The 15,000-nt window shown below is 34.9% G+C and overlaps 1 protein-coding gene across 1 annotated transcript in view; it reads right to left on the bottom strand.

The window, feature by feature from the left end:
* LOC124355049 (60S ribosomal protein L12) overlaps positions 1–13,233 on the bottom strand; it is a 28,590-nt gene extending 15,357 nt beyond the window's left edge. The window contains exons 1-3 of the mRNA XM_046805959.1: positions 13,075–13,233; positions 6,590–6,663; positions 2,341–2,521 (exon numbers count right to left, since the gene is read on the bottom strand). Coding sequence (XP_046661915.1) covers positions 2,341–2,521; positions 6,590–6,663; positions 13,075–13,111 — 292 coding nt within the window. The 5' untranslated portion in view covers positions 13,112–13,233. The remainder of the gene's footprint in view (positions 1–2,340; positions 2,522–6,589; positions 6,664–13,074) is intronic.
* Between the last annotated feature and the right edge of the window lie 1,767 nt (positions 13,234–15,000).

The following is a 15,000-nucleotide window of genomic DNA, read 5'->3' on the forward strand; positions in this document are numbered from 1 at the left end:
TTAACAGTTTAGTAGAGACACTATCAATTCCAGCTGAGGTTTTGGTTTTTAATGAATCGGATTAGTTTATCTAACTCTTCTAGGAGTGTGGTAATGTTGTAGTATTAAATTTGGAATATTTCAATTTGAATTTGGTAGTATTCTTTCACCACTTGCTTGGTTTTGATATATTCTTCAGCTATGTTTATAAAAAAATTTGTTCAAAAGTTCTGTAATTTTGACTGGGTCACTTACGAGTTCTCCCTGTATACCCGATACCCCTGATGTTGTAAACACAATTAAAATCAATTTAGGTATCCTAAATCCAACAAATTATTTAAAAGTACAATTTTTCTACCGGTCTTTTAGTTTTTGAATAGGCTACTACTGTATATATTTACACAAATTATAAAAATGTACGAAAAGAAAATTAGGCCTAATGAAAAGTAAAATACAATTAATTTTATACATTATACAATATTTATACATTATGTTCATAAAAAGCACTTTCACTGTATCGGACGATTGTTTTTCTGTGTGTATTGCAAATATTGCAACAAATCTCGTTTCTTTTCTGTCACCGGGAATTTTTCTGTTAGAGCAAACAACACAATGCTTAGTTTTTTCCCTTCTGAACTTTAATTGAATGGTAAAGAGCATTCAAACGAACTAAAGCATCAGAATCAAAAGAAGTAGGCCCACCTGTTTCCTCAAAATATTGAAGACATCGCTAATAAGGGATTCAATTAGTTGCCTCCTATAAACAGTATGTCAAATGGGAGGCAAGTTGTTGGCGGTTCTGTTAATATGGTATAAAATAAAACTATTTACAAGAGCAACTTCCAAAATCCAGAAATACAACTTTCATCACCTCTTCAGGCTTTTCTTGAAGCGTAACTGGAGCAGCAGTGGTCACTACAAACTACACCTCCCATCTTGTGATATAATCCGATATTACAATTGGTTATTCAATTTCTTCTGCCACATTATTCCTATTTTGTCTTACCATTTCCGTTTCTGAAGTATGATAGTGTTTACCATACCAACCACTCTTTCATCCTTCCAGGACAGCACCATCATGTTACATATTTTTTGGCAATAGGCTAACATTTATGTTTGTTCAAATTTGTTATGTATTTATTCCCAATTTTTTTTTGTAGGCCCCTTTCTATTTGACATTAATGTACCAGTCAAATAACACCTTTAGTTTAAACACCTTAAACACCAAGTAGTTCCTCGGCTATATCAACACTGGTATAAAACCTATCAGTGTATAGATGGTAAACCCGATTGATAGTAAACTTTTGGAGTAATCATTATCATATGTAATATAATTCTAGATATGAATGGAAAGTCTGGTCGAATCAAGCCATTTGTAGTGTAAAATCCATAGTAGGAAATGTATAGCCGTTCAATGACAACATACAAACGTAACCCCCTTTTCTAAGTTTTTGGGATTGAACATTTTGAATTTGACTCACCCTTTGAAATTCACAATTGACTCAACAGCAGCTAGGATAATTAAGCCAATACAATTCAAAGAACTGATATCTAACAAATTCAATAACATTTTCTTTATCAACTGATTCTGCTTTACATGGGTCCACACTAATAGGTCTAGTGTGTCCTTGGTCTGGTGGAGACACATGTAAAGCCCCAAATATTTGAAAAAAAAACAGCCTTCTTGAAAATACATCTTTGAAGAATTTAGAAAAGTCAACCCAATTGTCAGAGGAAAAAAATGTATTTTTGGTTTAGTCTGCCTCCAAATATGCAATGCAATTAGTTCTTTCACTGAAACATCTTTCAAGTCCAACTAAATAGAAAACTGCCATAAAGAAGATATTTTTTAAATGTTTATAATATTTTGCACATTGAACAGTTTCATTTCCAATTTGTGTTATCTCCTGCAAATTAAATTATAAAGCATAAATAAACATTTAAAATATTACTGAAAAATTCATATGAAATAAGATGATTTAGAACCAAAAATACGTAATATAATCTAATGCCGGATAGTCAGCACTGGAGCGAAACATGAAATTTGTGATGTTGGACTCAATTTACCTATGGAGGGCAAAAGGTTAAACCTCTGGGCCTCATGAAGGTTTGTTTACTACTGATAACCCTATTTCCATACATGCTAGAGCCAGGCCAACATTTTCCATAACAAAATCCCAAAACCCTGAAAAAATTCCAATTATAGTATCTCAAGATAACAAGCCAAATTAAGAAACCTAAATTCTGGTGTGGCTGTATTGAAAAGATTGTTTCATATTTGACATTTAGCCAAATATAAAGCCAAAGGCAAAAGCCAAACTTAACAATATATTTTAATTGCAAGAAAGATTTTCTGCTCACCATTTTTGACCTTCTTCCTATCACGAGGGGGTTCTTTGAGAGCTTTGATGACAAGAGAGGCGGCAGAAGGGACGACAGAGATGGTGGCCTGTCTGTTCTGGATGGTCAGTTGAACTGTGATTTTCAACCCCTTCCAGTCCGATGTGGCTTTGGCAATGTCATCTCCCACCTTCTTGGGTGACTGTACACAGACACATGTATTGTTAGTTAGGTTTTATTTTATTAAAGTATAAATACTAATTTGTGTATATAATTCATTCTCAGTTTAAGAAATATTAGAACTGGGCTACTAAATATTTTCTAAAAATGTATAAGTGAAAACTCTTTCCAATAATTTTGTTTATCATTGATATTATTATTATAATCAAATACTTTTTTTCAGGAACAATAACTTCATTGCAAGCCACATTTTCAAACAAAATTATGTGTCATTAATCCTTTATTAAATGAAACGGAGCAAATTTACACTTCAAGTTATATAGAAAACACAAAGTTTTTATACACAAAGACGGTAGTCTCTACAAGATAATTTGCTAATTTCTAATGAACAAGACCCAAATTCCAAGCACTGTCAAACAAAACTTATTATTTCATAGTACAAATTTGTTTATGTGGTACAAAAATAACTTAAGCAATCTTAAAAACAAAAATTTGAATCCACCTGGTTTTATTGACACAATTTGTTGACGATTTACAAAATTGCTACTGAACCATTTTTAAAAGCATTCCAATTAAGCGTAATATTCTAATGAATTTTGATTTGTCTACTGAATCAAAAGGTTTAATGATACCAAGAAAATCTATTAATATTTTATCTTTAAGCTTAGTTCTGAAATTATTTACGAATTTCTAACATTAAATAATTCATTGCATGTGTGTTTGTCTCTGCGGAATCCATATTATTCGGAAATAATATGATTGTTATTTAAATATTCTGCTAGTTGATTTTAAACACGTTTTTTTTTCAAAATTTTAGAGACCAAATTCCAGCCAATGTGAAATGTATTTAAAAAAAATCCAAAATATAGAAAAATCTTGTTTTATATCTGACTCAAATTATAAAAATAATGTTTCAGTAAAAGTAGTTCGTTGGTACTTTTTAATAATGTCTATACAAACTATAAAATCTTCAAAATTCTCTTATTGCACTGTTTTGTATTTAATTGTGACAATTGTTTCTATTGGAAAAACTAATTTTTTTTCTAAAATGTAAATATGTGTAGAATAACAAGTAATATACTTATAGAAATTCGTGTTATATAAAAATATAGTAACAATTAAAATTTTTACAAAAGTAAAAACTGTGAAATAAAGGCCTAACCTTTTTTAGGTGACAATTGTTTTCATCCATAAATTACTTACAGGCCTTTAGAAAGTACATTTACATTAATTTACAAAAATGTATAACAATGTATTTTTAACTCTATTATTTTTAAAGTCAATAGGATTGGGCACAATAAATTCACTAGTTCATCCAAGTTGGATAAAATAGACAATAGACAATATTCTTTATTAACAACATCATCAAGACATGTTACAGAGTCAAACAGTTTTTAAAAGTGAAAACTTTATCCATATCTACCAAACTAACATTGTCTACTGATTCACTACCCAGGACATTCCTTATTGTGAAATGTACAATAAATTATTCACTCAGCAATAAAAATAGTAAACCTATATCAACATAGGCCAACCTGCAGATGAAACCTTACACAAACATCCAAAATTTTTACTTCAATAATTTATAAAACACTACACACAACAATTATTTATACACACTAAATAAAATATCTAAAGATAGAAATAAATAGCACACAATACACGTATTAACAAATGGTGTAAAAACAACTGAGATATCACTATGGCAACCATACACACAATGTGTAATTTTTATCTACTTGGTGAGTACGTAATTCTGTAATGGAAAAAAAAAAAATATAATAGTTCATTGTTTTCTGTGATGATACTGTTACTTAGAGAAGTTATTGTCAGTTTTGATATGATTTTCACTACCTCCAGACAATGATACAGTACAAAAAATATTATAAAATTTAATGAAGCTCTTTTCGACGCATCAGGCATTTTGGGATTTTACAAAACATTACCTTTTCAAACCATTGTAAAAACATTTATTGGTAATTCTAAGCAATATATGGGTCAACCTCGATTTTTCTCATATTACAATATAATGTTCCAATAGTCAATTATAAAAGGAAATGACTAGAATTTCTTGCCGGAAAGCAGTTATAGGGAGCAGGCAACCGCCAGACGGTCATATATTGCTTAGAGTTACCTATTAGTGATCAGGGGCAATGACGTGATCTGGGCTTCAAATTTGGAACTACTCGAGTTAATTTTTTTCTAAAAGAGCAAGCAGCGCAAAGCGCTGCGCAGCGGGCAGGCATCGTGCGTGATCCTTTTTTTATTAAAAATTTCTGATAAATTGTTTTTACATATTACAATATAATGTAGGTAATGTATGTAAAACAATTTTAAACACATAATTACATGCTGGAAAGCAAAGTAAACCAATATAATCCGCCCAATACAAAATCTCCGTAAAAATCTGGTAAAGGAATCTGTGTCATTCCTTTGGCCTGAATCAATTCAGTATATACGAAGATCACGCACGATGCTTGCCCGCTGTGCAGCGCTTCGCGCTGCTTGCTCTTTTAGAAAAAAAATTACTCGAGTAGTTCCAAATTTGAAGCCCAGATCACGTCAGTGCCCCTGATCACTAATAGGTAATTCTCGCGGTTGCCTGCTCCCTATAACTGCTTTCCAGCAATAAATTCTAGTCATTTCCTTTTCTAATTGACTATTGGAACATTATATTGTAATATGAGTTGCCTGCTCCCTATAACTGCTTTCCGGCAAGAAATTCTAGTCATTTCCTTTTCTAATTGACTATTGGAACATTATATTGTAATATGAGAAAAATCGAGGTTGACCCATATATTGCTTAGAATTACCCATTTATTTGCTTACAGGCAAACGATGTTTCTGAAAAAAAAAGAATGCACTCTTTCCAATAACGACACACATGATCATGTACAACATAAACCCTAGGCAGAGAATTTTGACAAACAGCAATTTTTGGTGTGTTTGGCAATTATGTGAACAGATCACAATCAGAAATGTTAACGTCAAAGTTTAAAATGTTCTAATGACAAACTTCAAGGAACTATAGAATGTTTTACAGTATAATATGAAACGTAGGATCTTTAAATTTATGTATTTTTTAGTTCAAACTAAGAAAAAATAAACTTGCTGTGAGATCATATTACAACAAAGTTAATGCGTCAAAAATAGCTTTGTGCCTTTTGAAAATGTAGTTAATGTGTCAATAATCAATTAAAGCCAGTTATTTCTTTATTTTATTTCTTTCAGACCCAATTGATGGTATTAGGCCATATGACAGTATTCAATCGTTGTTCCAAGTAATCAGCTGATTCTATTCTGTTAGTGTAGTGAATACAGGTTGTAATCTCACTTTTACATTACTGGTTGCCCTGATTGTAAAATATTGTTGTATTTACCGTGAGTAAATAAACATAGCTGTTTGTGTGATTACTAACTATGTTAAATGGTGCAAGAAAGACTTGCAGAGGAATTTTTGGCTAAGATGCTCCCCTGAGACTTAATGGTCGGCATTTTCCTGCCACCATCCCAGCTACAGATAAGGACAAACCGAGGAGAGCATGCCACATGTGCAGATAAACCAGTGTAGGCAAGCAGCGGCACCAGGACACGATGTGCTGGGATTGCAACATTTTGCTTTGTGTGTCCAACTGTTTTCATGCATTGCATGCGATCAAAGATTTCTGAGGAGGCTTGTGTATTGTTACTATCGTGTACCTAACCTGTACTTTAGTATATTTATGAGACAATACTGAATATTTTATCTTATTCTCATATTTTGTAAATATAATAACTTTTGTGTATTATTAGATTAGTTCTGTATAAACACAAAAAAAAACTTAAAAACCGTAAATTGAGTTATTTTATTACACATCTACTGCAGTTAATCAAAATCACCTAAAATAAAGCAAAACCCAAGATTTAAAAAAACTCACTTTTTAGGACACTGAGAAAAAATGGGTTAATAGAATAAAGGAATTTTATTCAGATATAGTTTTCATTTTCTTGTTTAGAAGGATTGTATGTGCTAGTTTTTCATTTTGTATGGAATTAAATAATCCTGGAATCTGTTAAAAATCTAAGTAAAATGTATAAAACGCTAACTTACCAAACCCAATGGACCGATCTTAGGAGCTAAGGAGGAAGTAGCTCCGACTTCACCTCCAACACACCTCAGGTAAACTGCAAACAAATGGAAATCCATTTTTAACCAGCCTTCCTTGAGTCATACATAGGCCTACCAGCCCACTCACACGTCACTCACTGGCACATTGACTATATTGTTATGACCTAATACAAATTGCATTACAGTAGACTCCCGTAAGTTCGGCCACCTCGGGACCGGACCCTAGGCCGAACTTAAAAGCGGCCGAAACTAACCGATGCCTATTTAAAAAATGCCCATTTATTGTTTGCAAGGGTTAATTTTTCAATAAAAGCTTATGAAATAACCGTAAAATTAAACCTTTCCAAACATTACCAACACAGAATTAACTACTAAAACTAATTTTTAAATTTGTATACTTACCAATAAAACACGGTAATACTGCATATGTTGGGAATCAATGCGTGTAGGAATCAAACACTTGCACATAGAATACAACACAGAGTAACGCTTTATTTACAAAACCACAGACCTAATGAAATAAAATAAAAATAATACAGTACTGCACTGTACATTGGTGGTTTAAGCTTCTTAACACTTAAAATAATCTGTGTCACTTTTTTCTGAATTTTTGTTTCTAATGATTTTTTATGTGCAAACTCACGCCACTTCTTAATAAAAAATTACATCGACTGCAGTTGCTTCTTTTTGCTGTTTCGATGTAAGTAGCTGCCAGTTGCAAAGCTGCTTTTCCTTCAGCGTGGCTCATTTTATTTTCTTCGTCTTCACTCTTCAATCTCAGCACCATCTGCGTCGTTATTCATCTCGTTGTCCTGGCGAATGACACACTCGACGATTTCGTCATCATTCAGAACCTCGTTGTTGTCTAGCTCCTTTTCCATGTTGATCCACTCCAAAACATCTTCTTCAACAATGGGGACCACAGTTCGGTAGTTGCTGAAGGTCGTGCAATAGAGCTGCATTGTCATCAGGTTCGCCATCAAGAATGTTGTTTGGCTCATCTGCTGTTGTGTTGTTTTTTGATCTACGCTATCTTCTATATTTGGCCAAAGTTTTTTTCCAAGACTTTACAAACGTGGATGGTGGTATTTCGTCGTATGCCTTGGCCGACATGTACACAACATCCTTCATGTTAACTGACTTCAACACTTTGGTAAGGTCTAAGCTGTCATCAGTCTCCAGTTTGGAAAGAACTTCCGAAAGTAGCTTACGACGATACTTCCTCTTGAAGCACTCAATGACCCCCTGGTCCATCGGCTGTTGAAGACTGGTTACATTGGGTGGTAGGAACAGCAGTTTAATTTCTTTTTCATCGTCACACTGAAGATGTTCATCATGAGTAGGCGCGTTGTCAAGAAGTAGAAGTGCTTTGGCGGGGAGTTTCGTTTCGATTTTGCCAAATGTTTTTTCACTTGGGAACAAATTCGCATACAAACCATTCTCTGAACAAGTACGTGTCCATCCACGCTGATTTCTGTGACCGATAATACACTGGGAGAGCGTCCATGTTTATGTTCTTAAACGCTCTCGGTTTTGCTGCTTTGCCAATGACAAATAGGGGGGTAACTTGTGAGTCCCCGAAGCATTTGAACACAAGGCGACTGTTATCCTGTCTTTGCTGGTTTTAAACCCTGGAGCAGACGTTTCTTGCGGGGTGGCAAATGTTTTTTCTAGGCAGAAGTTTAAAATTTAACCCAGTTTCGTCAATGTTGTATATTTGCTCTGGGCAAAAGTTTTCATCATCGATAATTTTTAAAAAATCTTGCAGAAAAGTCGGTGGCCGCTGTTGGGTTTGCTGATAACTTCTCACCACAAACTCCAATAAAATGTACGCCGTGTCTCTCTTTTTCCAACGAGAGAGCCATCCATCACTAGCCACGAACGCCTCTTCTGGTTGAAGCTTTGAGTGTAAGATCATGGCCTTTTCTTTTTAATATTGGTCACTTAATGGCGTTCCTCGTCTTCGTTCTTGAACGAACCACAACCATAGAGCATCTTCCACCCAATTCGTGTTTGGCCTTCCTTAGTGTGCAACGCTTTTCTAGAACTTTTTCGGTATCAATTTGTGTACAAAAGCCTTCAATACTTTTTCTGTTGCGTCGCCAGTCGTTGACTGTACTTTTGCCCACGTTTAAAATCCTTGCAAATACTTTGCACGGATTCTCCTTTGTCTAATCTCTCCAGAGCTTGTAGTCTCTGTTCCATTGACTTGTACTTACGTTTACGCATTTCACTCATTTTAAAAACAGATTTAAAACACGATGCAAAACAGTTTTTGTTCAAACACACACGCACACACACAAAAACTATGAAAACAACAGTACTGTACATACACAAAAGAAATCACAGAAACCCACGAGTAAATAAACAACAGTACAAAACGCAAACTAAAAGAAAATAACTGACTTTGTAGGTCTACTGTAAAAATGACGAGCACCACCCAGTATGAATGTTCGAGACGAACTGATGAGCTGTTTGACAGAGCAGTATAAACTAACCAAAGAATACAACGGCACTGTTAGTAGAGACGTGCTGCCCGCTTTCTGGCTGGCGCCAAGTGCGTGTGTGACTCATGCTCAGCCGACCGGGCCGGACTAGCGGCGGCCGAACTAACCGAGGCCGAACTTACGGGAGTCTACTGTACATACATAACATGTCATAGTTCATTTAAATTATTATAAAGCATAATTAGGCTATTTGTGATTTCCACCTCAATTTTAATTCTCAATGAGTTATCAGAGAGCATAATTGTTTACCTTTATAACACTGACAACTACAAGTATATACGGCAAATAGACCACTAGCGTATTGGCACTGCTGAATATACAACATTAAGCAACAGTTTCGGAAAACTGTTATTATTGCATATTTTCGATGTTTCGGTTTAACCCATTGCAGATCACTGGTGAGCTGCACTCGTCACGCAGCGACTGGGCCTAACGGCACAATGACAAGCTCAGGTCGCAAAAGCGGTGTGCTTTTAAGTTTCCCTCCAAATAATTCTATTAATGTCTGATAGATGTCTGATTGCTTAGGGGATCGTCTTCACTTGTCAACTAAGAGTGTTTAACGTCAACGTTCAGAGTTTTCAAAAGTTTTATAAACATCTTACAGATCGCATTTGAATGTTGAAAAATCATTCATATGAGTTTACTCTCTACTTTTTAGCACTTCTGATTGGTTGTTTTCCTCAGCTGTTATTATAATAGTAACTGGTATCGCATTTTATGGTATAATTTGCGTGTCATAATACGAGCTGATCGAAATGGAAAACTTACGATCGACTGAAATTGATCGATATATATTACAATAGTTCATAAACAATATATTGTATTTAATTATTTTATTTTTAAGAATATAGATGGAGATATTTTTATAAACCGGAATCAACGCAAGCTAGATATGAAGTGAGTATACAATAGCGAGAGACCGCTACTGTTCGTGCAGGAGTCAACCCCACATGTTAAAGCTACTTAAACATATCTCTTCACTTGTGAGAAATATCTCACATATATCCCTCATACTCATGCCATTTTCTAATTCACAAAATACTACTGTAGTATCTTCTTGTTCTTTATTGTTTACATTACAATTACAATAACTAATAAGTTGAAATCATATGCTAAGCTAAATAAACTAGTATAGAATATTATTCCTTTGATAAACATCTAACCATTTGAATAACTAGTGTGTAGGCCACTTATTTAACACATTCACTGCTAAGCATTTGAGTATTAGCGAAACCCCAGTGCTAATTTTTTAAATTTGTTTAATTAGAAGATATAACTTGCAGAAGTGACATAAAAGCATAAAAGATTATTTTTGACCTATATTTACATTTTTTTTTAAATCATTATACTGCGGGACCGATGGGTCCCGTCAACATGGACCAATGTCCATTGAACCTGAAAATGACATTTATTACAAGAACTATTGCATTATTTAGGGGTGTACACGTAACCTTATGACTTTTGATGGTAGTAAAGACAAGAAATTAGGCATTATGTTCCCAAGACTCCTAAAATTATGTAATATGTTGCGGGACCGATGGGTCCCGTTGTCCTGGCTACAGGTCTTCGTTGATTTATACATGAGTGCACACTCTAAAACAAGATAATTTTCACTGAAAGGCACTAATAGTATATCATTTTATTATTTACAACCATCCCCTCCCTTCTTTGTAGTTTTTAACACGTCTTATTTACAATATGTACATCATACCAAACACTTTTTGTTATTGTGCATCTTATTGTCATGGCACTTGTTATATCATCACGAATCATTGGTAATGTATTATACAAACTACTTTGGGGTCTCTAGATGTCCCAGCCATTGTTTATTTCGCTAACAAGAATCACGAAATAATAGCAAACACACCACTGGATGAAAACAACTATAGTTAGCTGAACCGAGAAACTATGCACACTAGAACAAAGAACGAAACCGGCCCAACACGCTCACGCTATCAGAAAGGGCTTCTTTGCAGTGCTGCCTAAACAGTGCCGAGAGCAAAACAACAATGCCCAGCGGGACCGATAGGTCCCGCCGGCACCTTTAAATGGTGCCGAGACGCTCGGGCGGGACCGAATGTGTTAAGTCTACCCCTCAACATCTCAAAATTGCCTTTGGTTCTGAAGCACCATCCCATGCTTGTCTTTAGTTAGATATTTAAAATTTCGAAAGGATCGTCATTCAGTTTAAAATTACATTTTATAAGGCCGCATTTGGTATCAATTTACAATAACGTGACCATGGAAAGGTATGTTCATTTTTTTTCCTGAAAACAATAGTGAAGAAAAAATTCATCGGCAACGAAAATCAAAGGAGTTACGATTTTTTGAAATCCTCTGAAAACTCTGTTTTTGACAGTACCTCTGGCTACACTATCCATATTTGACAGTTTGGTATTACTCCGCGGCTCTCTCAAATAAAGAAGGGATGCCATTTTGAACTATTTTGTTCCTCCGTGTCTATTCTTAACCTCCTAGTTCAGTAGTGGTAATGGCACACCTTTGTGTTGGATGTTCGTTATCTTAGTGGAAGCAATTCGTAAAGACGAGTATGGAGTTTTACAATTTTATGTAAACCACGGGGCTTATAACCGGACTAGGCGTTGTGGTAATAGAAAGTGTGGCAACGAACTCGTTGTAAACGATTTGGGGACTTCAATTTTCGGTGTGGAAAGTACAATACGCCTGCACAGAAACGAAAGAAAATTAAGTGTCGGTTTACTGCCGGTGCGAAAAAGGGGACTTTCTTTTAAAAAGCCCATTTACCATTGACGGACATTTTTTATGTTGTTGCGTCAATATTGTGTTTAGTGCCGCCGCGAAAAGATTACCTGGAAAAAAACTTAATATTAGTTCTAAAACAGCTGTTGACTGGTATTCGTTTTGTCGGGAATTATTTGTTGACAATGTGGCCAATAATGATGTAACTTTAGGTAGAGTTGGCCACATTGTGGAAATTGACGAGGCCAAATTTGGTATACGGAAATATAATAGAGGACGACTTATTGAAGGGCAGTGGGTGTTTGGTGGTATAGACCGCACCACACACGAAACATTTTTAGTGCCGGTAGATAAAAGGGACAAGGAAACTCTCTTAAAGATCATAAAAGAAAAAATTTTACCAGGAAGTAAAATTATTAGTGATTGTTGGCGTGCGTACGACTGCTTAGAGGACGAGGGGTTTGTGCAAGAGACAGTCAATCACTCAAAGGAGTTTGTGGACCCACGCACTCACGCCCATACAAATACCATCAAGCGGACGTGGAGAAGTGTAAAAGATAAAAATCCACGTTACGGCAGGATAAACTCATTTTGTGGGGTATTTGGGTGAATACCTTTTTAAGGGGAAATACCCAAACCTCAATGAGCGGATCCACCATTTCTGGGTTGCGGCTGCAAAACTGTACCCACCTGAACATTAAGTAAGTGATAAGTTACTGAAATGATTCTGACTAGTACGTTAATCCTGTCAACGATGCCTGCCCGCTGCACACTGCTTGCTCTTTTAGAAAAAAAATTAACTCGAGCTTGCAAAAGTCTAATCCCAGATCACGTGATGCCCCTGCTCCTTAACGCAATAATGCCCAAGGCATCAATATAATACAATAATACACTTTCCCCTCAGTTTATATGCACCTATGATAATAATACTTGGCTATAAATGCCCAACCCAAGAAAAAAAAGTCCATTTTCCATGGTCACGCTATTGTAAATAAATACCCCGCATTTCCCTGTCGCGTTTACTTTCATAGCAGCAAAACTAACAAAATGGGGCTTGTTTTTTTAACACATACGCAAAGCAGCAAATGACCAAGAAATTGTAGTAGTTAAATTTCTTGCAAATAATGGCTGGGATTTAAAGGGCAAAATCCAGTAAAATAAAAACGCCACGTGTTTCAATCAATAGGTTACGAAACATATTCCGAATGTAAACTTGACTACTTATAAACCACTTACCAATTTTTACTTCACTGGGATCGAACTTTGGAGGCATTTTAAATTTATGGATAAAGATTTAACTAAAAAATATTAACTTTAAAGACTCTACGAAAGAGAACTACTGCTTGCCCTTACGAACAACCTGCAAAAGAGAAACGTCTAGCTAGAGTAGAATGGGAATGGAGCACTAAGGAACAAAGAAGAAAAACATTAACGAGAAGACACCGGAAAGAGAAACTTTTTCATGGAACTTTCACAAAGAGAAAGAGGATACACTTAACAGTGACGAGTGTACTATTATAACAAGACACATATTCATATTTACCATTTTTAGTTTCTCTCTCTCTCTCTCTCTCTCTATATATATATATATATATATATATATATATATATATATATGTATATATAAGACTAGAATAATGATAGCCCCTTTAATAAAACAGCTGTTTTAATTTCAATATTACATTTGTAGAGAGCTTAACAGATTTTGTCTATTTTTCATGCGTTTTGTATGTTATTAAGGATTATTTTTTAAAGTTTGCGTTTGTCTATTATAGACTTATTTTACATCTTTCTCTTCGAAATTAAATTTTCTACAAGTACCGTGAAAAAATATTTTGTGTTTATTGTACATTTAACATAGTAAATCTGCTTCAAACCTAAATGTAACTTGTTTTTCGGGACCAAGTTTCGCGTATTTCGTCACATATCTTAAAAATTACTGTAGCTACAGGTCTGGAAACGGTTTTATTCAATTTTTCAGTTCATTTTACATAAAGTACGCTAAATTGTACATCTTAATTAACAGCCAAGAAATACCCGTAGGGCTTCGTTGCAGCAGGGGAACTGAAATTCAGACGAAATCTTTCACCCTGTATAACTTGGTAACTAAGCATTTTCGGACCTATGTTAATTAGACCTTTTTTTCTTATTTTGATGTGAGGAATCACGCCCTGACTTATGGGCACCTTTTTTCAGAACACCCTGTATATATATATACAGGGTGATTCATGAAGTTCTCCCCCCACTTCTACAGCACATTGTACTAGTAAAAATAATGAAAAAATATTATATAAACATAGGTCCGAAAACGCTTCGTTAGCGAGTTACAGCTAGCGAAAGATTTCGCCTGAATTCCTGGGTAAAGAGTAAAATAAAGCCATACTGAACTTTTGGAAAGGTTAATTAAGTAAGAAATATCGTGGATTCTTATGTATTTTTACCTGATAAAGCTAATAAAATAGGTTTCAGAACTGTACCTGTAGTAGTTTTTGAGGGATTCAGGGTTAAATGCAAAAAATTGGGGCACGAAACAATGTTTTTTTTAAGTTTGATGTACAATAACTTTGTTAAATTGGTAATAAATACATAAAATCAACAAACATTAATTGTAGAGAATTTAATTCTGAGAAAATTGATATAATCAAAGTCTAAAATAAAACAGAAATAAGTACCAAAAAATCTATTTTATTCAGTACAATACATTACTAGTTTTAAGCAAAATTAATCAGGTTGGGCCAACCGTACGCACCTTTTTATAATAGATGTTCGAAAATGAGGCCATCATTATCAATACATTTTGCAGCACGTTTGTGTATTGCTTTTGTTGCGTTTCTTAATTTTTCAGGACTTCCCTGTATCTGCACAGCCGAATCCATAATACGGGCAATTAATTCATCATGAGAATTCACTTTTGTCTTGTATACAATGTCTTTCATCCATCCCCAGATGCAATAATCCAATGGAGATAGATCTGGTGATCTTGGTGGCCAAGGGTGAGGCCCTTCACGACCAATCCAGTGTCCAGGAAATTGATGATTTAAGTAACCAGAAACGGCACGTGAAAAGTGGGGAGGTGCTCCGTCATGCTGGAAGTACAAATTTTGTCTGAGATGTAAAGGAACATTCTCCAACAGCTGCGGCAACTCTTCTTGAAGGAAATGC

This window comes from Homalodisca vitripennis, chromosome 2 (assembly GCF_021130785.1).
Source record: "Homalodisca vitripennis isolate AUS2020 chromosome 2, UT_GWSS_2.1, whole genome shotgun sequence".
NCBI classification, from domain to species: Eukaryota; Metazoa; Arthropoda; class Insecta; order Hemiptera; family Cicadellidae; genus Homalodisca; species Homalodisca vitripennis.